The 21,549-nt window shown below is 49.4% G+C and overlaps 1 protein-coding gene across 4 annotated transcripts in view; it reads right to left on the bottom strand.

The window, feature by feature from the left end:
* Nucleotides 1–217: 217 nt before the first annotated feature.
* Nucleotides 218–21,549, bottom strand: part of RPS6KA1 (ribosomal protein S6 kinase A1) — a 37,484-nt gene continuing 16,152 nt past the window's right edge. For all 4 annotated transcript variants that reach the window (XM_072750668.1, XM_072750667.1, XM_026014485.2 and 1 more), the window contains 16 exons: nt 20,494–20,600; nt 19,359–19,396; nt 18,870–19,012; nt 18,410–18,480; nt 18,005–18,093; nt 16,934–16,998; nt 16,577–16,679; nt 15,006–15,136; nt 13,607–13,732; nt 13,295–13,384; nt 12,766–12,924; nt 3,500–3,661; nt 3,183–3,259; nt 2,801–2,918; nt 1,771–1,908; nt 218–1,185 (listed from right to left, as the gene is read on the bottom strand). In XM_072750668.1, coding sequence (XP_072606769.1) covers nt 1,063–1,185; nt 1,771–1,908; nt 2,801–2,918; nt 3,183–3,259; nt 3,500–3,661; nt 12,766–12,924; nt 13,295–13,384; nt 13,607–13,732; nt 15,006–15,136; nt 16,577–16,679; nt 16,934–16,998; nt 18,005–18,093; nt 18,410–18,480; nt 18,870–19,012; nt 19,359–19,396; nt 20,494–20,600 — 1,740 coding nt within the window. In that variant the 3' untranslated portion in view covers nt 218–1,062. The remainder of the gene's footprint in view (nt 1,186–1,770; nt 1,909–2,800; nt 2,919–3,182; nt 3,260–3,499; nt 3,662–12,765; nt 12,925–13,294; nt 13,385–13,606; nt 13,733–15,005; nt 15,137–16,576; nt 16,680–16,933; nt 16,999–18,004; nt 18,094–18,409; nt 18,481–18,869; nt 19,013–19,358; nt 19,397–20,493; nt 20,601–21,549) is intronic.

Genomic DNA, 21,549 nt, shown 5'->3' on the forward strand with positions numbered 1-21,549 from the left:
GCTAATAATACTGTTACTATTATTAATACCATGGAATGGAATCCCCTGGCAGGAATGTGTAGGAAGGGCTGGTGGTACTCCCACATGCTCCCCAAATGACCTGAGTTCCAAGCAGCTGGGCTCATTGGCCCTGGTCCATTTCTTGTTGCTGCCAAAGTCCTCAATACCCAACAGCAGAGAGGGGAAATTCAGGGATGAAAAGTGGAGGCAAGCATGCTTCAACTCAACTGCAAGTTTATTAGAAAGGCCATGGACAGATGAACCCTGAGTAACCAGCTGAGGAAGAAATGAAAAAGAGCCCCTGACCCTCTTGGTCCACCCCACAGGCCTCCTGTGAACTCTGTCCTATAGCAGACTCCAACACAAGTCAGCCAAAAAGTGCTTTCTGGATCTTCCTCCTGGGGCTGCCCAATCTCATTGCAGGGAACCCACAGCGGAGCCGGTGTAGATGCTGGTGCCTGAGCTGGAGGCTCTGGAGTCTTGGTCCTCTCTTCTGTCAGGAAGAGGTTTAGACACCCCCACCCCACCCCCAGCAAAACAGAACGGAAAAGGAGCTGACCGTGGATAGAGCAAGTTCTGCTAAACAGCCAAGGGCTCTGGAAGGTGGTGCTGGACTGCCTTGGAGGTATGTGCAGATGGCTACAGATGGCCGGTCGTGGGGTTCCCCAGGGTAGGATGCCAAAGCTCTACGGATTCTCAGCCACAGAGAGCCCTGGTGTAACTCAGTGCCCCTCCTGGGGCTGCATTGGCTCTTTCTGCTCCCAGAAAGGCAAATGGATCTTATAAAAATCCATGGCAGTTGACGCCAGTTTTTTCTTAAAAAAAGATGAGAGTTTGTACAGTGAATTGATTTCAACCAGCAGAACATGAGCTGAGAAGAGTCCATCCTGGGGAAGGAGAAGGCACTTCTCACACCCTCAGCAGGGGTGATTTGGGCTGGCTGCTTCCTGGGCCCCTTGGGGCTCTGCTCCCTCTGGCCCTGTGATTCAGGCCTGCTCCCTCTGGGAAGTATGCTGCCTCCATCAAGCTAGCACCGCCATGCGGCCTGGATGCCTTTGCCTCTCACAGGGTGGTGGAGGGCAGCTTCCTCACCCGCCGCTGGGCTAGGATAGATGACTCGATGGGCTTCAGCTGAGGGGTGGGCTTGGAGCTGTTGAGTGCAGAGTATGTAGCTGCCATGGCTCCCTGGGAAAGAAGGTGAGAGGTCAGATCATAATGGTCGGAGGTACAAGTGGGAGCAGGGACATGTGCTCCCCAGCCTCTCTCAGTGCTCTACACCACCCAGCCCCGTTTTTTTTTTTTTTTTTAAGATTTTATTTATTAAATAAATAAATAAATAAAGATTTTATTTATTTATTCATGAGATACACACACACACAGAGAGAGAGAGAGAGAAAGAGAGAGAGACATAGGCAGAGGGAGAAGCAGGCTCCATGCAGGGAGCCTGATGTGGGACTTGATCCCAGGACTCCAGGATTACACCCTGGGCCAAAGGCAGGCGCCAAACCACTGAGCCACCCAGAGATCCCCAGCCCCCTGTTAATCTAGCCTTGGTGGTCCTTCATGCTCATTAGTCCTGCCTCCTCCTCAGACTAGAAGCTTCAGAGCTCTGAGCCTGTGTCTCCTAGAGGACTGTTGACACTCTTGTGTATTAGACTGAGGCTCCCTGAGGACAGACAGATATGGCATCTCCAGGCTATGCCACTCAAGTTCTTGCCCATGGAACCCTGGCCTGGGCTACCAGATGCCCAGCACCCAGAGTGGCCATACCTTCACAAGTTGCAGGTCTTGGTGGGACAGCTGGCTCTGAGGGAGCTTGTCTTTTTGGGTGATCCATGGGTGCTGCAGGACCTGCTTAGCTGTGAGGCGCTGGTGGGGGTCCACATGCAGCATCTTGGACACCAGGTCCTGGGGGCACAGCAATAAGAGGGTCAGTGGGAGGAGCTGGCAGGGGAGCACACAGCTAAGTCTACCATCTCCCACCATCTCCAGCCTGAACCCTTTCAAGAGCCTCTGTCATCCATTCTCCACATCACTCCAAGGCCTCCCCAAGCACATGCCCTTCTTTGGGACTTCTTCCTGGAAAGTCCTTTCCTTTCTCTTTCACCTTCTAGAAGCCATGCAGGAAGGTGGGGAGAAACTAAGATTGAGAAGAGGCAGAGACTCAGATTCAAAACTTGATTCTTCTGCTTATTAGCTAAGTATCCTGGGCAAATTACTTCAGCTCTCTGAGCCCCAGTTTCCCCTCAGAGAAAGAGAGAGAACAACAGTATCTGCCTCATAAGGCAGATGTAAGGGACTATTTATCACGGGCTCAACCCGTTGTCTGGCACAGAGGCTCCCATAACAGGAAGTTTGCTAACAGTGAGAGCTCAAATGTCCCCTCCTCTGAGAAGGCCTCTGCTTGACGTAGTCAGTATCTGCCCCTCACCTCCAACACCTGCAGCCCTGGAGGAGGACCTGCCTTTCTCTGTTGCCTGGCATCTCTGTTCCTTGTAGGCAAGCCTGTATGTCTCCTCACACCAAGTTCCCACAAGGCAGGGGCTGTGATTATGGCAGTTCTGTCCCCCACAGGGCTCAGAACATGGGAAGAGCCATGAATGATCACCAAGTGGTCCAAACAAGGTAGGAGGGTAGTCTGCCTGGGAATCTTCCACTTGGGGAAATATAGCATCAGGGATTTGTGAAACATTCCACTTGCAGAAACGAGGTTGCAGGTCACCTATTTATGAACTGCTAAAAAGCCCTGGGATAGGACCCTGCTTCGCCACCCCAAATGAACAGGGCCTCACAGACTCACCTTGGCTGTCTCTGAAACTGTGCTCCAATTTCCCCCACTCAGGGTGAACTTCCCACTGCCGATCCGGGTCAGGATTTCCTCTGGTGTGTCACTGGGTCCGTTGGCAAATGGAGTGTATCTGGAGAAAAGTCCACCCAGTCTGGGTATAGCCTCTGGCCTCCATCCTGGGGTGGGTGTGGGTGTGGGGAGCTGTGTTTCTCCCTTCAGACTGGGTACTCCTCAGGGCAGTATCTTCCCCTTCCATGTGGGGCTCCCAAAGGCAGGGCCACATCCCTATCTTCAGACCTTCCTGAGGCAGGCCTGAGTCTCTGGCATCAGACAAGCACCCCTCCTACCTGTGTACCAGGGCTGGAAGAAGGGGTAGGGGGGAGGGGTCGCTCACCCCGCCAGCATGGTGTACAGCAGAATGCCCAGGCTCCAGATGTCACAGCCTTCATCGTAGCCCTGGCGTTTCAGCACCTGGCAGGAAGGAAGGCAGGGGAGGGTGCTTAGTCTAGAGAGCAGCAGCAAGCGGCCGCATATATTAGTTTGCTACTCCCCAAAGCATAGGACAAGGATCCCAACCACGGGCTGGGATTGGTACCTAAGCTGAGACCATACAGACTGGAATCCTGGACAGTGTGGGGCCTCTGTAAAAGGGCATGAGGTCTCCTATGCCAGACCCCTTACTCTTGCAGGTAAGGAGGCTGGAACACTCACCTCAGGTGCCACAAAGTTGGCAGTGTAGCAAGGTGTCATGAGGAGCCCATTCTCTGCCCGTAGCTGCTTGGCAAAGCCAAAATCACAAATGCGTAGGCACTCAGGGTTCCCAGACTCGTCCACGTACAGGATATTGCTGGGCTTGAGGTCCCTATGAACAACCTAGGAGCAGAGGGTCCAGTCAGTTGCTGTGGGCAGGCTGCTAGAGGCCCAGGTCAACTGCCAGGGATGAGACAGTTAGGAAGAAGGCCAGGAGAGGGACAGAAGTACCCAGAATCTGAAAGGAAGGGAAGGGGCTGAAATGGGGCTCTTAGTGTTGCTGGAACTACCAACTGGAATTTTGTGTGGATATCTGCGAGGCAGCCCTAATTACACCTGTCCAAACTCTACTTATTTCTCCACTCAAGTCTGCTCATCACAGTTTTTCCTAAAGACAACTCCATCAATGCTTCCCATTGCTTGGGTCAAAATCCAAAGAGTCCTTCTCAATTCTTTTTTTCTTACATTCCTCAATCATGGCATCAGCAAACTCTGCTGTCTTTACCACTGAAATATATCCAGAGCCCAATCAGTTTCCAACCCCGCTACTGGCAGCACTAATCCCAACCAGGAACCCTATCATCTGCCCCTGTATTATGGCAACCACCTCCTAGCTGGTCTCCCTGCTTCTACCCTGCTTCCTACAGTCTGTTCTAAATACAGCAGCCAGAGTGATCCTGTTAAACATAAGTCAGATCATGTTATCCTGGCTGGAACCTCTCCAAGGCTTTTCCTCTTAAGAGGTAAAGTCCTTTAAAAAGGCTTACATGGCCCCACTTGATCTCTCCCCTCCCTCTCAACCACATCTCTTGCACTCTATGTCCTCTAGCACCTTCCTCCTTGCTCAATTAGCTTCAGCCACACCAGCCTCTTTGCACTTCCTTCAACATGCCAAGCACACTCCTGCCTCAGGGCCTTTGCACTTATTGTTCCTATTTTAGGAACATTCTTCCCCTAAGCATCTGCTTGGTTCATTCTCTTGTTTCTTTCAGGTCTCAGCTCAAATATTACCTTTTCAGTGAGGACTTCCCTGGATCATTCCATATAAAATAGCAATCACCAACTAGTACTCCTTAGTTTCCTTATCCTGCTTTATTTTTATCTATAGCATTTTACCACCATTTGATATAATATTTAAATAATTGTTTTTTTTTTTTAATTTACCCACTGCAATGTACTTCCATGGGTATTTTGTTCTCTGCTCTATCTCAACATTTAGAATAGTTCCAGGCACACAGTAGGTATTCAATGAGCATCTACTGAATGCCTGAATGACACTACTGAGCCCTGAAGCAAATGACTCCTCTGGCCTGCTCCTCTGTAATCAGAGGGGGACGTACCACTCCACTTTCCATCCTCCCCCCTCCCTCTGTAGGGTTATATATATAGCTACTCCTCCATTACCTAATTATCGACCACTCTCAGATCGCCAACCCTAGCCCAGAACTTTCCTGAGTCCAGGATTACATAGCTGCTTACCAGATAACAACCACTGAATGTTCCACAAACCCAACACATCTCAGACTAAATTTGGTCTTACCCTCTTGCTCCTCCTCCCATGAGCTAACAGGGTGGTGTCAAAAACCTTCAATGGCTCCCTACTACCTGCAAGATAAAGCTCAAAGTCCATATCTTGGTGTGGGAGGCTCAGCTATCCATTCCAGCTTCATTGTCTACCACATCCTCTCAAGTGTCCTGAGCTCAGGCCAATGAAGGCTCCTTCAACCATAAATAACCATTTCTGTCTGCAGAATGCCTGCTTACCTCTAGCACCAAGCACAGAGCAAGTGCTAAGTGAACTCTGTGCAATGAAGGAACAAATCTACCTCTGAAACATGGAGAGATCTTGCAGGTGAGGTTAGTTGATTCTCACAGATTAGTTGGCTTTATGAGATGATTCCTTCACAGTCCCAGTCGAGCCCCAAAGTCCTCTAGCAGGTACGTGTGGGACAGGAAGGTTGGAGAGTAGATACAGCCCAGGACAGTCCGCCTCCACAGAGGGAACAGTGCCAGATGAGGAGGAGAGGGCTACACTGGCAAAGTGGTCTTGGCGACACACTGTGAACTATACCCAAACCCTTGGGAAGCCTCCTCCTGGACAGTACCCGATCAATTCCTTGGGCTCTCTCCTTCCTAATGCAATCATATGGCCCCAAAGAGAAGGCCATACCCTAAGAATGTAGATTCTCTTCCCTGGGAAGGGCCCAGCCAAGCTTCCCAGAGTCAGGGATGCTTAGCTGAGGACACCAACTACCCTGTATGGGTGATCTTCCTGGTTTACAGAGTACTCTCCTGACCATGATCTCCTGGGGGCTGCCAGTTATACCTAGGTCAGTGGGCAGGGCAGGGGCTGCCGGCTCTATTTTACGGAGAAGGAAACAGAGGCCATGAGAAGAGAATGGACTTGCTCATATAAGTAAGAAGCAGAGGTGAGACTTGAACCCAGCTCTGACCTTAATTCCACAGTCTTTTTAGTTTAGCATGACACAGATGACACTTTCAGGAAATGAGGATATGAAAGTTCTCAATCTTTATCCTGCCCTAACACAACACAGAGAAACAACAAACTCCTACAGGTAACTGTGGCTCACTATGGCAGGTAGCCCCAGCAGTGATTCTGATACCTGTCCCCTAGGTGTATGTGTGAGGTGTGAGGGAAAGGGTAGGGTATGCTCTGAAAAGCACAACAGGCTGTGCAAGCAATGAGGGAAGCCAGGCTGAGAGGGAGCCATGCAAACCAGTCTAAAGGGGCAGCTGCTACCTAACCTACTCCAGCTGACAGTCACCACATAGCCGCTTAGACCCAGGTTTCAAAAGTGGCCACGTTCCCCAACTCAACCAAACCAAAAGCAAAACAAAAACCACCCTACATCTCGCAGGCCAAACAAAATATGTGTGCAGGTCAAATGCAGCCACTGATTAGTAGGCTGTGGTCTCTGGCAGGCTGGTGATACAGTCAGGCCAGCGTGTGAATCCTGGCTTTAATAGCCTGTATCGTGATCTTGGGTATGTCACTTAATCACTCTAGCCCTGTTTTCTCACCTGGAAAATGGGGCCGGTGACTGTGCTGAGTCAGGAAGGAGCATCTAAGTTCTGTACCAGGAATATTTAGCACAGGGCATGGGAAATGACAGCTACTCTGTCATAGTAACAGTACCATGACAGTATACCAGGTCATAGTAACTCCAGTACTCTCTGGGCTGAACCCTTAACATCAGGCTGGATGTTAAGATACAGTGAGTGCTTGTTAAGAAGCTCTTAAAGAGAGATACCTGGGTAGCTCAGAGGTTGAGCGTTTGCCTTCAGCTCAGGGCATGATCCCAGGTCCAGGGATCGAGTCCCGCATCAGGTTCCCTGTGAGGAGCCTGTTTCTCCCTTTGTCTATGTCTCTGCCTATCTCTCTGTATCCCTCATGAATAAATAAATAAAAGCTTAAAAAAAAAAAAAAAAGCTCTTAGAGACTATAGGACAACAAGGATCAGAAAACTAGAGGACTGGGAAGCCAGATTAGCAAGGAGACTTTTACTTACTCTCAGAGCCTCAGCTCTCTCACTTATAAAATGGGCATAATGACAATACCCACTTCCAATTGTTTGTTGAGACAATTAAGTGAGTTGATATGTGAAGTGCTTAGGACTCTGGCCTGTGGGAACTGCTGTGTAATGCCAGCTACCGTGAGCAGCCACACCTTTGTCATTATCTCCACCACTAAAGGATATGCATTTAGGCGCCTGAGACCAGCCACACACACACACACACACACACACACACACACACACACACAGAGTGAAGTTCTTCTGTGGAAATCATCTGGTTAAGCAGAGAAGCCAAAGTGTGACTCTCTACTGAGTTCTCAAACAGGCCATCCTGGGCACAGTGGGGGTCCTTCTGGAAACAACATGAGGGAAGCTAGGCTTAAAAGGGCTCCATGTGTTTTTTATTTATTTTTTATTTATTTACTTATTTATTTATTTATTTTAATTTATGATAGTCACACACACACACACACAGAGAGAGGCAGAGACATAGGCAGAGGGATAAGCAGGCTCCATGCACCAGGAGCCCGACATGGGATTCGATCCCGGGTCTCCAGGATCGCGCCCTGGGCCAAAGGCAGGTGCTAAACCACTGCGCCACCCAGGGATCCCATTTATTTTTTATTTTTTAAATTTTTATTTATTTATGATAGTCACACACAGAGAGAGAGAGAGGCAGAGACACAGGCAGAGGGAGAAGCAGGCTCCATGAACCGGGAGCCGGACGTGGGATTCGATCCCGGGTCTCCAGGATCGCACCCTAGGCCAAAGGCAGGCGCTAAACCGCTGCACCACCCAGGGATCCCAGGGCTCCATGTGTTAAAGAACTCTTGCAAAATAAGATGAAACAGGCAGACAACCCAATTTTTGAAAATAAACATAGGCCTTGAACATGCATTTTATGAAAGAAGGCAATAAACACACAAAGAGGTGCTCAATTTCACTGGTCATCAGGGAAATGCAAATGAAAACCGCTATGAGAAAGCGCTCCATGTCTACCAGAATGGCTAGGATTAAAATGATGCAAAAGCCCAAGTGTTGGCAAGCACCAGAACTCCCACACACTCTGGAGGGGCTGTAAGCTGGCAAAACAGCTTTGGAGAACTGTTTGGAATCACCTACTAAAGATGAACACACACACACACACACACACACACACACACACACAAACGCACTGCAACCTGGAGGGTCCACTGCTAGGTCTGTACACAGCATTAAAACCCACATGTGTGGGGCTCCTGGGTGGCTCAGTCAGTTGGGCATCTGCTTTTGGTTCAGGCCATCATCCTGGGGTCCAAGGATCGAGTCCCACATCGGGCTCCCTACTGGATGGGGAGTTTGCTTCTCCCTCTCTCTCTGCCCCTCCCCCTGCTCATGGTCTCTCCCTCCCTCTCTCTCTAATAAATAAAATCTTAAAAAAACCAAAAAAACAAAAAAACAAAAAAATCCACACATGTGTAGTCACCAAAAGACAGTGCTAGAATCTTACAGCAACATTATTTACTTGTCATAGTCAAAAGTTGGTAACAACTCAATGTCCATTAACAGTAGAATGGACAATCAAAGCATTGTCTGTTCATATAGCAGAAGTTACACAGAAATGAGGATGAGGAAGCTACAGTCACAGGGCAACAGGGTAGAGGAATCCCAGAGAGCATGTGGTGTGGTGGAAGCCAGATACAACAGAGTATGTGTATGTAAAATTCAAAGACAGGGAAAACTAATCTAAGCTATTAGCAGTTAGCGTAGAATGGTTATCCTTGGGAAGGGTGCAGGGCCTGGAAGGGATATGAGGGAATTTGGGGAAACTAGAAAAGCTCTGATTCTCAATCTGGGTGCTGGTTATGTGTGTTTATTCACTTTATGAAAATTTACTGACTTGTACATTATGATTCATGTTTATGTAATACTTCAATAAAAAGATAACATTAAATCAAAGAGAAGGTGCCAATGGGCCCTGTTCCTGGTCATTCCCTTCCCATCCCTCTTAGGAGATTCCCAGCTTCTAGACTACAGATACTGCCAATTCATAATCAGCTCAAAGAATCTCCCTTCCAATCCCTCAATGAGAATTTCCCATTTCCTCATCATCTCCCCTGGTATTTGGAAAGGGCCAGAAAATTTAGAGACCCACAGACTCATGGAATGGGGAAAGAGACAACTTTTCCCCATAACACTCCCACCAAGTGGCTGTCTGTATTTAGAGTTTATATATCCCTAGTAGAGGAAGCAGCTCTTTTTTTTTTTTTTTTTTTTTTTTTTGGAAGCAGCTCTTACTCTAGAAAGTCTGTCCTTGCTTTGAGCTTTAGGTGACCCACTGGAAACTCACTGTTTTGGCTCTGTCTTCTAAACCTTCCTGGGGTAACTTTACCTAGTACTCACCCACTTGAGAACAAAACAGGAAAAGGAAGCATTTACTATCTGACCTGATATATTTAAATATTAGCCTATTTGCACTGACCATTTCAAAAGCCAAAACTTCTTCAAACATGACCATTAAAGCAGTACATGTGGTAACCAAATTGAAGCTCTGATTATTTTTTTTTTACAAAAGAATCTTCCCTAATAAATTAGACAGAATCAGACATTGCCATTTTTGCAAAATCTAATGAAATGATTAATTCAGGCGAAGATCCTGAAAGGATGAAACCATGAAAGGCTGGTGCAAGTCTTTACGAGACACCATCAGACTCACTCACCACTTGCCACCCATTCACTCATCCCTAGACTGTGACCACCTGAGAGTACCAATGACTAATGGGGGCCAAGTTACACTGTGCTTGGGGATGTGATGCCATATGAAGTACACTGCACCTCCTATGAAGTGTGTGTTGTTGTTGTTTTTAAGATTTTATTAGGGCAGTTCAGGTGGCTCAGCGGTTTAGCGCTGCCTTCGGTCTAGGGCGTGATCCTGGAGACCCGGGATTGAGTCCCACATTGGGCTCCCTTCATGGGGCCTGCTTCTGCCTCTGCCTCTCTCTCTGCCTCTCTCTCTTTCTCTCTGTCTCTCATAAATAAATAAAATATTTAAAAAAATATTTTATTGATCCATTTGAGAGAGAGACAGTGAGAGAGAGCACAAGCAGGGAGGAGAAGAAGAAGAAGGCTTCTCGCTGAGCAGGGATCCTGACTCGGGGCTCAATCCCAGGACCCCAGGACCATGACCCAAGCTAAAGGCAGGCGCCTAACTGGCTGAGTCACCCAGGTGCCCCCATGAAGTGTTTTTTAACTCCTTGCTTCTGAAAAGAAGTTGATGCAGAATATAATTAAGACTTCAGAAATATAGGCAATACAGAAACAATTAAAATGATGCCATAAGGAAGCAAATAGACACATTCAGAATATAGGACATTCCACAGATTTGATCTCTTCAACTAGTCAGTAGCATAAAAAAGGGAAGTTTTACTATGGAGGTTACACATTTAACTAAACTCATCAGGTTATACACTTAATATCTACTGTATGCAAATTTTATCCCAGCTTTTTTTTTCTTTTCTTTTTTTTTTTTATTTATGATAGTCACACAGAGAGAGAGAGGCAGAGACACAGGCAGAGGGAGAAGCAGGCTCCATGCACCGGGAGCCCGACGTGGGATTCGATCCCGGGTCTCCAGGATCGCGCCCTGGGGCAAAGGCAGGCGCCAAACCGCTGCGCCACCCAGGGATCCCTATCCCAGCTTTTAAAGAGACTTAAGGGAGTAACAAGTGAATGAAAGATGTAAATCTTGCAGAGACCGTGATTCCAACATGCTAATGGCAAAAAAGATTTTTTGAAAGGTCAATAGGGAAGTGCATCTATTGACTACTACGTGAACACAGTAATTGTTAATTTTGAGAGTTGTTATGAAAGAAAATGTCTTTTTTAGAGTTATGGATCTACAACTAAGATTATGAAAGGTCTAAGATATGTTTTAAAATACTTTAATTAGGGATGCCTGGGTGGCTCAGTGGTTGGACGCCTGCCTTCAGCTCAGGTCGTGATCCTGGGATCCGGGATCGAGGCCTACGTCAGGTTCCCTGCAAGGAGTCTGCTTCTTCCTCTGCCTATGTCTCTGCCTCTCTCTCTCAGTCTGTCTCTCTCATGAATAAATAAATAAATCTTAAAAAATAAAATAAAATAAAATACTTTAATTATAGGTATTTATGAGCCAAGTGTCATAGCATCTGCAACTTCCTTTCAAATGCAACTATAAAAAATATATATTTATATGTAGAGATAAAGATAGAGAAGTAGAGACTAAGAGAGAAACAAAGATCAAGAAAATGTGGCAGATTAAGATTTGGTGAACCTAGAAGGGAAATGGTTTTCACTATAAGATTATTTTTTAAAAAAATTATTTATTTATTCATTCATGAGAGACATAGAGAGAGAGGTAGAGACAGAGGCAGAGGGAGAAGCAGGCTCCATGCAGGGAGCCCGACATGGGACTCGATCCCAGGACTCCAGGATCACACTCTGGGCCAAAGGCAGGCACTAAACCACTGAGCCACCCAGGCATCCCTATAAGATTCTTTTTAACTTTGAATGTTTTCCTCAATAAAAAGTTGGGAGAAATACTTCAGTAACATCAAAAAAAGAAAGAGAGAGAGAGAAAGCAGAAGAAGGAAAGAAGGAAGGAGAGCAGAAAGGAAGGAAGGGAAGAAAGCAACAGGAAAAAAGAAAAGAAAGAGAAGAAGGGAGGAAGGGAAGAAGGGAGATAAAAATCTCAACAATTCTTTAATCTGGGTGATGGGTATCTGGAGGGTCATTATACTCTTATCATAGTTTTGTATATGTTTAAAATTGTTGCTAATAAAAAGTTAACTTAAAAAAAAAAAAAAAAGGCACAGCAATGATCTGGCCCTATTCCTCCCCAGTGCAGCAAGGTGGCGGCTCCCACTATCCTGAGTCTGCAGATAAGGAAGCGGCTGAGAGGTGAGAGGCCTTCCCAACCATACACACTGGACTTGGACACAGCTAATTGTTGGATCCCAGAACCCACGCTGTCTGACTTGGAAGCACCCCAAAACATCATCTCGTCCAGGGAGAAACTCATGCTAACTCTGCTTTCAGCTTCTATACACACCACAGTAAATTTTCTACCACCATCCCATGCAATGATAAAGGCCAAGTCGTATGGCTCAGACAAATACCTCTTCTCTAGCACCTGCTATCTTTCCAGCAGCATTTCTTCCTGCATCCACTTCCTCTGTCCCAACAGCCAAACCCACAACCAGATTCAACTCCCTGCTGGCCCTGCTGCTTCCCAACTCACAGCCCTATCTGTAGCTCTTCAACCACAGGCCTCAGTCAGACATTCTGGCTCTATTTTCCCTGGCTGTGTGCCCTTGGGCAAGTGATCTCACGTCTCTGAGCCTTGGTCTTCTTACCTGTAAAATGGGGCCAATAATAGCACTTGCCTCATTGCATTGTTGTGAAAATCAATTGAGATAATGTAAGGAAAGAACTTAGCATGGTGCCTGGCACACAGTAAGTACTGTGTAAACAGTCCATTTCACAATCTGGCCTCATCTCTCCCTCCTTCCCTTCCTTACATGCATCTACTTACCCACCCACCATCCCTAGTTCCCCTCTGTCTGGCTGGCTGAAGACTACTACTGCCTGGGCCAGGCCATGGCTCATGCACTGTAGTGATGGTATGACTCTTGGCAGCCCATCATCCCCACTGGGTGCCCCCTACCCCAGACTTACCCCCTGGGAGTGCAGATACTCCACGGTTTTGCTGATGGTGTGCAGGACAAAGCTGGCCTCCCGCTCGGAGAAGAACTTCTGCCGCAAGATCTTGTCTAGCAGTTCCCCACCCCGCATCAGCTCTGTCACCAGATACACGTGTTTGCCATCATCGTACACCTGCCAGAGACCTCATCATCAGGTCCCTCCTCTCCATGCCAGGCCTGAGCCCCCTGGTTACCCGGTCACTAGGCCAGGAAAGAATGACATGAGCCTTGGACATGTGTTCTGCTCTGTGCTTCAGTGGCCCTCGCAGGGCCTTCACTTATCTGGGGCCCTGTCCTCCCTAGACAGGAGGATGTTGGCACTGGTCCACCAAGGGGCAGTGAATGCTTGAGAATGCCTGAGCCTGAAGTGGAGGGACTTGGGAAGCAAGGATCTTTTCCTCCCATGAGCAGAGGAAAATTAGAAATCAAAGGAATGGTAGTCCTGAGACAAATCCCAGAGTTGAGTGCCCCAGCCCCATCCTAGTCTCAAGGACCCCACTTACATCTTTCAGAGTGATGATGTTAGGGTGCTGCCCATACCGCAGAAGAATCTCAATCTCTTCTGAGGGATCCCGCTTGCTCTTGTCGATGACCTGAGGAAAGAGAGTACATGGGCAATATCAGGGGGACAGTCTCCAGAGTCCCTCCTTGCCATGGAGCCCACCCTGTAGGCCTTAGGGGACGGTCTCAGCCACATAACTTTCACTCACCCACAGAGCCTAAGGAACCAACTCTCCCCCGCCAAAGGGCCAAGACTACATTGGCCTCCCCCCACAGCCCAGCAGCCTTGGCTGAGACACGCTCAAGAGGCTCACCTTGACAGCATACTCCATATTAGTGGCCTTATGTACACAGCGCTTGCACACGGAGTAGGAGCCCACACCAATCGTCTCCTTTACAACGTAGCCATCGCTAAAAACCAGGTTTTTCCCGTGGAGTTGCTGTAGGAGAGCAACAGGTGGGGCTGATCCTCTACTCTAGAATGTGGGGGTCATCCCCCAGCATCCAAGGCCTTGGCTCAGTGGAGGTGGCACCAGGCAAGAGTCTTGGTCCCGTAACCTTGAGAATCTGGCCCTTTGGGCCTCAGTTTTCTACTCTATATGGGCACCTGCAACGGCTCCAGGCTGTGGTTAGACAGGGGTGAGGGGGGCAGGCAACAGAGCCACAACACACTCATCGAGAGATCTGTGGCTCTGAGGAAGCAGGGCAGGCCTGAGGGACGCAGGAACCCTGAGCTGGGTCCCAACTCTGCCACGTTCTGTGAACTTGTGTGAGTTGCCTCCCCCTTCTGGGGTGTCATAGCCCACCTCATGAGGTGTCTTACAGTTCTGAGCCATTCATAATAGCAAATGCTTCTGTGGTGCCTACTGTGTGGCACTATTCACAGCACTTTTCAGCAGGTGACCACATGTCCCCTGGTTCAGGCTTGTTGTCCTTGTATCCAGTCTGGTTTAATATTTGTCCTGGGGACGCCTAGGTGGCTCAGTGGTTGAGCATCTGCCTTCAGCTCAGGGTGTGATCCTGGAGTCCCGGGATCGAGTCCCACATGGGGCGCTCCCTGCATGGAGCCTCCTTCTCCCTCTGCCTGTGTCTCTGCCTCTCTCTGTGCTTCTCATGAATAAATAAATAAAATCTTTAAAAAAAAACTTCGTCCTGGACAAAGACCTCCCTATGGTATAATATATTAGTCACCTTAACTTTACACATACAAGCCACCTATGGAGAAATGTTCTATCATCACCCCCATTTACAGCTGAGGAAATAGAGCACTGCGAAGGTAACTGTCTCATCCAAAGTTCCTTACCTCGGAAGCTCTGAACCCCGGCAGTGAGCTCATGCCTCTCAATTCTAAATTTCTCACAGGGCTGGGAAAGTGTACTAATGGGGGACAAATGGGAGGAAACATGAGCCTTCTTCCCAGCCCATCCTTGTCAGGGACCTCACAGCCACCCACAGCATCACAGCAAGGGCACCCCCTTGCATGTTTTTATCTAGGCTCTACAAGGTCCCTGGCTCTGTGCTGGGAAATGCATATCCATGTTGTCATCCCTGTTTTACAAACAGAGGAACTGGGGCCCACAGAGGTTGGGAGGTCCAATGGACCACACAGTGACAGTCAGGGGTTGAACTCTGGAGCCTTGTATTGTCAGCCGTTCTGCCTTTGTGGCTTCTAGGTAGGAAAGACAACTAAGTGGCAGTCTCCTGCCCCCTCACCTGTACCACTGAATGCAGTGGTGCCTGTGGGGCCCGAGGCTTGCCGTCGTCCTCCATCAGGCCAGTGGCCACGAAGCTGAAGCCACGGAACAGCTGATGGGCACCAGCACTGGGGGGGATGCCTGGGGAGTCTGCAGGGACAAGAGAGGGATGCAACTCTGAGAAGGTGCCCTTGACCCCGAGGCAGCCCAGCAAAAGGAGACCATGGTGCCTCCAGGCCTGCCTCGGCAGCTAGCTGTGGAGAGGGCTTCAGTTAAGCCCATCCGTTCATGTGTATTTAGACCAGCCCAGCCCTGACACATAAGAAACAGAAAAGATCCCACACACACTGGGTGTCTGACCCAGGCCAAGACACCTCATCCCTTTCTGGGGTGCCCCTTTCAGGTCTGCCCCTTCGGGTCCATCTTCTGCACAACAGCAGGAAGGATGATCCCAACTGCAAATCTACCCCCAGCCCAAAGCCTTCAAGTGCTCCTCTCTGCCCTCAGAAAAAAGCCCAACTCCTCAGCCTGGCAAACCGAGGTCCTTGTGATCTCAGCTTCCTCTGTCCCCACTCTATAGCTCAGCTTCGCTGGACTTCCCAGGTCCTTAAAGGAGCCCCTGCTCCCCAGCACATGCTGTTCCCTCTAACCAGGTACTCCACTGCTCACCCCTCCTTCAAGAATCAGCTGTCACACTCAGCTCTGAGAAACTCTGCCTGAGGCTGCTCCTCCAGCTCATTTCTATGAAGCTGTGTTTGTCACAATGCCCAGTAGTTTTCATGTCTCCACCCCAGCTACAGTCTGAGCCATATGAAGGCAGAGCCCTCCTCATCCCCCCGCCAACCACTGGCACACAGTAGGAACCTGGTACATACTCGTCAGATAAGTTAATCAAGATGGGACAAACTGTTGGAGAAGTGCTAAGCTCCTTGTCATCAGAGACATGCAAGCCACAGTGAGAAGAGCACCCCCTCTGCTAAAATCCATCCATCTGGGAATTCTTTCAGAGCTAACACTACCCTACAATATCTGACCAAAATATTGGGATTATCAAACTCCCAGAAGCCCCCTCTTTGGCTTCTTGCAGTAACCCCAGGGCCTAAGGGAGTCTGTGGCTGAGCCCATGTTCTAGATGAGTACACGGAGGTCCAGTGATCAGAGCAGCCAAAGGCAATTCTCACACTGGCCCCTGACCTGTGGGTGCTGTCACCTCTACTCTGCCAGACTGTCTCCACCTCATGTTTTTGCTGGGCCAGATTCTTTAGCCCTGACGTGAATGTGAGCCTGATGTGTTTGGTCTTCCCAGTGGGCTGGAAGATGCCCGGGGCAGGGGGCCTGACTTTTCTATTGTGGCCTTAACCACCCACTCCCCCACCCCCTCACCCAGATACAAAGAGACCCATAGAGCCCTGGAGTGGGAGAGTCAGGCAGACTGATATGGGGACAAAGAGTCAGAGACCTACACTCCAGTCTGCCCACATACCTGGGCCGACTAGAGTCCCTGATCACCCACCCCTACATCCCAGGGAGCCTCTGACTCCCTCCTTCCCTCCTGTGCCAGCCCAAGCACAAACCAGACAACAGACGCACCCTTGGGTGTGCGGGATGTGAACTCAGTGTCAAAGTAGAAGGTGTCATCAGGTTGTGCCACAGCTGGCTTGAAGGGTGGCTTGATCTCACGACGGTATAGCTTCTGCAAGGTGGGGTGGGCACTCCAGTCAGCATGGCACCCCTGACAGCCCACTAGGGGCCTCACACAGAAGGTCACTGGCCTGGAGCACAGGCCATGCAGGTAGAGGCATAATTACTGGCCCTTGGGGGGCCAGCCCTGCCTCTAAGGCCATGCCGTCAGCCTCTGCTCCACATCTGGAGCCCTTGTTGGTACAAGCCTCCTCCCACCACAGGCAAAATCCTAACTGGGTGACTAGGGTGGATAGACACACTCACATTCCAATCAATGGTAGAGTAGAAGGCATGCCTCTTGATTTCTTCTGCCCCATCAGGGCCGGAGCCTGAAAGAGCCCAGATGAGGGGTTTGCCCCTGGATGGTCCACCCCCACATACCCATTCTGTCTGCTGTGTGACCTCGCTGTGGTCTGGGACTAGTGGCTGCAGCAGTCTACTGCCCCAAATCCACCCAGCCATCACCCCAAAGGCCTCCTGTCCACTCAGCATTTTTCACTTTCAGAGACCTTTATGATCAAGCTCCAATGTGCTAATAGAAGAAAGAAAGGCCCAGAGAGGTCAGGCAACTTGTCCAAGAACAGAAACTGGCCTTGTTCTAAGATCTGCAGAGGCCCCCATCCCCCTCCCAGCCCAGGCTTCCTTTCTATTGTTCTTATCCTTTCTATTGTTCTTATCCCATGTCCTTGTCAGCCACCAGGCACACTCTCACTCAACCCTAGGGACCAGGACTGGACCTTACAAAGCTGGTCATGGTCCTGAGGAACCTAGGAGCCAAGGAGCCATACTGGACAAGACATACTGGACATCTACTACACACTAGGCACGTTCATGCAACTTCATTTAGTCAACAGATTCGACTAAATGAAGTATCATCTCCCATGGAGATGAGGACCTGGGGCTCTGGGAGGTGAAGTCAACTGCCTTGGGTCACTTAGCTCATAAATGGCATTCGTTCAACAAATATTTATGGCAGGACTGCTGTATGCAGGGCAGTGAGGACTTGACATGGGGCCAAGATTGGGACCTGAGCCTTCTGACTCCTGAGCTCATGCTCTTTCTCTTGTGCCAGCAGCCTTGGCGAAGGAGCTGTGTGGGGGCCTCTGTCCTTGTCCCCAGGGGGAGTGGGGATGACTCAGTTCCTGCCTTCCCCCTACACACAGGTCACCCCCTGCCCCAAACACCACACATGGAGCCAGAAAGCAGGGTGGCCCACAGCATTGTCTGACCACACAAAGGACAACGGCCCCTTTCAGCCCCTTTCAGCCCCAGATGTGGCTCTGTGGCCTTGACTGCAGCTGTACCCCGCTCCCCTCCCAGGCTGGGGCTGCTTACCAAGCCGGTTGGCAGGATTCCGCTTGAACAGGGCCCGCAGGAGGCTCTGGGCTTCTGTGCTCAGAAACTGGGGCATGCCTAGCTTCGCCCTAAAATAGCCCCCAGGTCTCATCAGGGCTGAGCCCTCCCCAGAGGCCTTGTCTCCCCTCCCCACTCTGTCCAGGTCTAGTTTCCAGCTCAATTCAGACAAACCATCCACTAACTCACCTCCCAAAGACTTCAGGGATTCCCCACCCACAGGCCCTGGTGGATGAAAAGGGGGCTCTGGAAAGCGTAACGCTTAATCCAGAGGAGGATCTCATTAATGGGGAAATCAGAGGCAGGTACAGAGTATTATTTCAGCCCTCAATCTGAGACCAGGCACCAGGGGACACCCTGAAGTGTCAGGACAGGGCTGGTGCTTACTTCAGAATCAGTGTCATGGTCTCCTTCCGGTCCTTTCCCTGGAAGGGCAGGGAGCCTGTCAGCATCTCAAACTGCAAAGGACAAGGGTCTATTAGGCTCTGGTTTCTGTCTCCCATGTCCCCCACCTCTTCCCACTCAGGCCACTCAGCTCCACTCCCAGGATTCTTGCTGGACCATAGCAGGTCCACCTGGTTCAAGAATTGTGTCAAGCAGAACACCAAAAGCAGGACTAGAGTTCTGAGGTTGAGGAGAGGCCAGATCCCAGGTTGGGGGCAGTCCACGTGGGGCCCAGCCTAGAATCCTCCTGAGGAAGGAAACTACAGCTGGGCTGAGGGTGGGGCAGCATGGCTGGGAGAAGACAGGAGGAAGTCTTAATGATTATCACCCCCCTCACTATACAGATGAGAAAACCGGGGCCCAAGGCATGGGCTGAATGCTTTACCCCTATCCGGGCACTCACCATCAACACCCCATAGGACCACCAGTCTGCACTGTGGGTGTGGCCCTGGCGGTTGACGACCTCGGGGGCCATGTACTCCACCGTCCCACAGAAGGAATAGGCTTTTTTCTCATGGTCGATGGCCTCCTTGCTCAGGCCAAAGTCTGTGGCAAGGAGGATGAGAAAACATATCTGTAGGAACTCCCTGGCCTTCCTTGCTGCCAACCCCTGTACACCCAACCCTCCTGGCCACAGGCCTGAGGGCAGCACCCCATGACACTCAGGAGGAAGCTAAGGCCCAGAGAGGTTAGGTGACTTGTTCAAGTTTACACAATGGGGAGCTAGGGTTCACACCCAGGCTGTCCCAGGTCTAGCGTCTGGGCTTTTGACCACTTCCAAGCGTCTGGCATAGCCTCTCAGGAAAAATGGATCTCCTAGCATCAGCCCAGGCCTATCAAGAGCCCATCTTACCCTCCCCTAGGACTGGAAGGGCAGGGGCCCTCTACTCACCAGTGAGTTTTATGTGGCCCTCCTCATCCAGAAGGATGCTGTAATGGAGAGATGGGAGTCAGGGCCCTTCAGCAGTGGCCCCTTGTGTTTTGGTGACACCATAGGGGCTGGGGGGGTTGGGCCTAGCCCAGAGAAAGTAGTCCACCCAGATCTATCTGATGAGAGGCAGGTGGAGCAGGGTGGTGGTACCATGTAGGGCCATGCAGACATGTTGCCTGTCCTTTTTGTTAATCCTTAGGACAACTGGATGAGGTAGGGATTATTATGGCTCTATTTTAACAATGGGGAAACTAAAGCTCTGGGAAGTTAAATTACTCCACACGGTTACAGAGGAAATAGGTATGTAGAGACAAGATTTGAATTCAGGTCTGCCTAACTCTAAAGCTAGATCTCAAGCCAGCCCAGCACCTGCCCCTGGCTCCCCCTCAAGTTATCATTTGAGTATATTTAGATTTTTTAAAAAGATTTTATTTATTTACTTCAGAGAGAGAGAGAGTATGAGGGAGAGGCAGAGGGAGAAGCAGATTCTCCTCTAGGCAGGGAGTGAGATGCAGGGCTCCATCCCAGGACCCTGAGATCATGACCTGAGCTGAAGGCAGCCGCTTTTTTTTTTTTTAAAGATTTTATTTATTTATTCATGTGAGACACACACATACAGAGAGCGAGAGAGAAGCAGAGACATAGGCAGAGGGAGAAGCAGGCTCCATGCAGGGAGCCTGATGCAGAACTCGATCCCGGGTCTCCAGGATCACGCTGCTTCAGGGATCCCCTGAAGGCAGCTGCTTAACCAACTGAGCCACCCAGGTGTCCAGAGGATATTTAGATATTAAGGAAAATTCTAAAGAGGACCATATCAAGGAAAGACCTTTAGTGGTGGCATCTCAGACATCACACTGGAATAGCAAAAAACCTGCATGGAGATATCTAGGCCTGGTCAATGGCAACACTGGTAATTAGGCAGCCCCCCAAGGGGAGCCTGCTGCCACTACCACCCTGCTCCACCCATATATAATGGGGAAGCCACAGAGAGGGAGACTTTGTTGGAGAGAGGTACACCTACCCCTGTCAGGAGAGACCCCAGGGCCTGACTCTGTACTCCCTAGGAAGGCTGGTATGGGGCCTGGGCCTTACTCACTTTTCAGGCTTGAGGTCTCTATAAATGATGCCCAAGCTGTGCAGGTGGTCCAGGCCCAAAGCCAGCTCAGCCAGGTAAAACTTCACATCCTCCTCTGTGAACATAACCTATGACAGGCAAGAGGTTGGCATCAGCTGGGAGTGCCTCTTGCTCAGGAGCCAGGGGAGTGGGCAGTCAGCAGTTTCCTGGTCCTTCCTTGGGGAAGACCCTTAGACACCCCAGTGCCATACACTCTTCTCTTTATGAAGGCATGTGAGTATGAAATGACTAATATACGAGTCACTCACTGTGACATTGCTTGGAAATAGCAAAAGGGTTGGAAAGAGCCCAACAGTTGAGCAGAAGACTAGAATATATTGTCTCTCCCGTGCATGATGGAGTGCTATGCAGCCATAAACTAGGACAAGGAGTCTCTCCATGTTCTGATATGGATTGATCTCTAAGATACATCATCTCGAACAAGGCAAGATGCAGAACAGTATATACAGGGTAGTACTTTTTGTAAGGAAATGGGGGTTGGAATTCAGAACATGTATCAGAATGGTTTGTATTACTAAAGAAGCCTGGGGCACTTAACCAAGAAATCAATAAAAATGTTTACCTATGGGGGCGTAGAGGGATGGGGTGGGAGGAAGACTTCTCAATATTTTTATTTTCAATCATGTAAACGTATTACCTATTCAAACATTAAAATAACATTTAAATTTTTTTTAAAAGTGTGTTTCTTTTCTCAAGTTTGACTTATATTAATGGTCCCATTTTAATATCTGGCTCAAATTCTTTTATGTCAGTTAAAATCCTTTTGGTTAACACATGGGACATAATGTTAAAATATCTAAATTTCTGGGCAGATTTGGATTTCTTCCCATCCTCACAGCCCTGCCTAGGGCAACCTCGGAAGAATGGAGATACAGAGGTGAAAGAACCCTCAGCTCCTGGGAATCAGAGTGGCATCAGAACCAAGGCCTGATCCTCCTCCTCCATCCTGGGAGAAACTCTGAGGCTTTGCCAGGGTGTATGCCCTGTCCCAGAGTGGGTTCCTCGGTCGGGTCTGCG

Source organism: Vulpes vulpes, chromosome 2 (assembly GCF_048418805.1).
Source record: "Vulpes vulpes isolate BD-2025 chromosome 2, VulVul3, whole genome shotgun sequence".
In the NCBI taxonomy this organism is placed as follows: Eukaryota; Metazoa; Chordata; class Mammalia; order Carnivora; family Canidae; genus Vulpes; species Vulpes vulpes.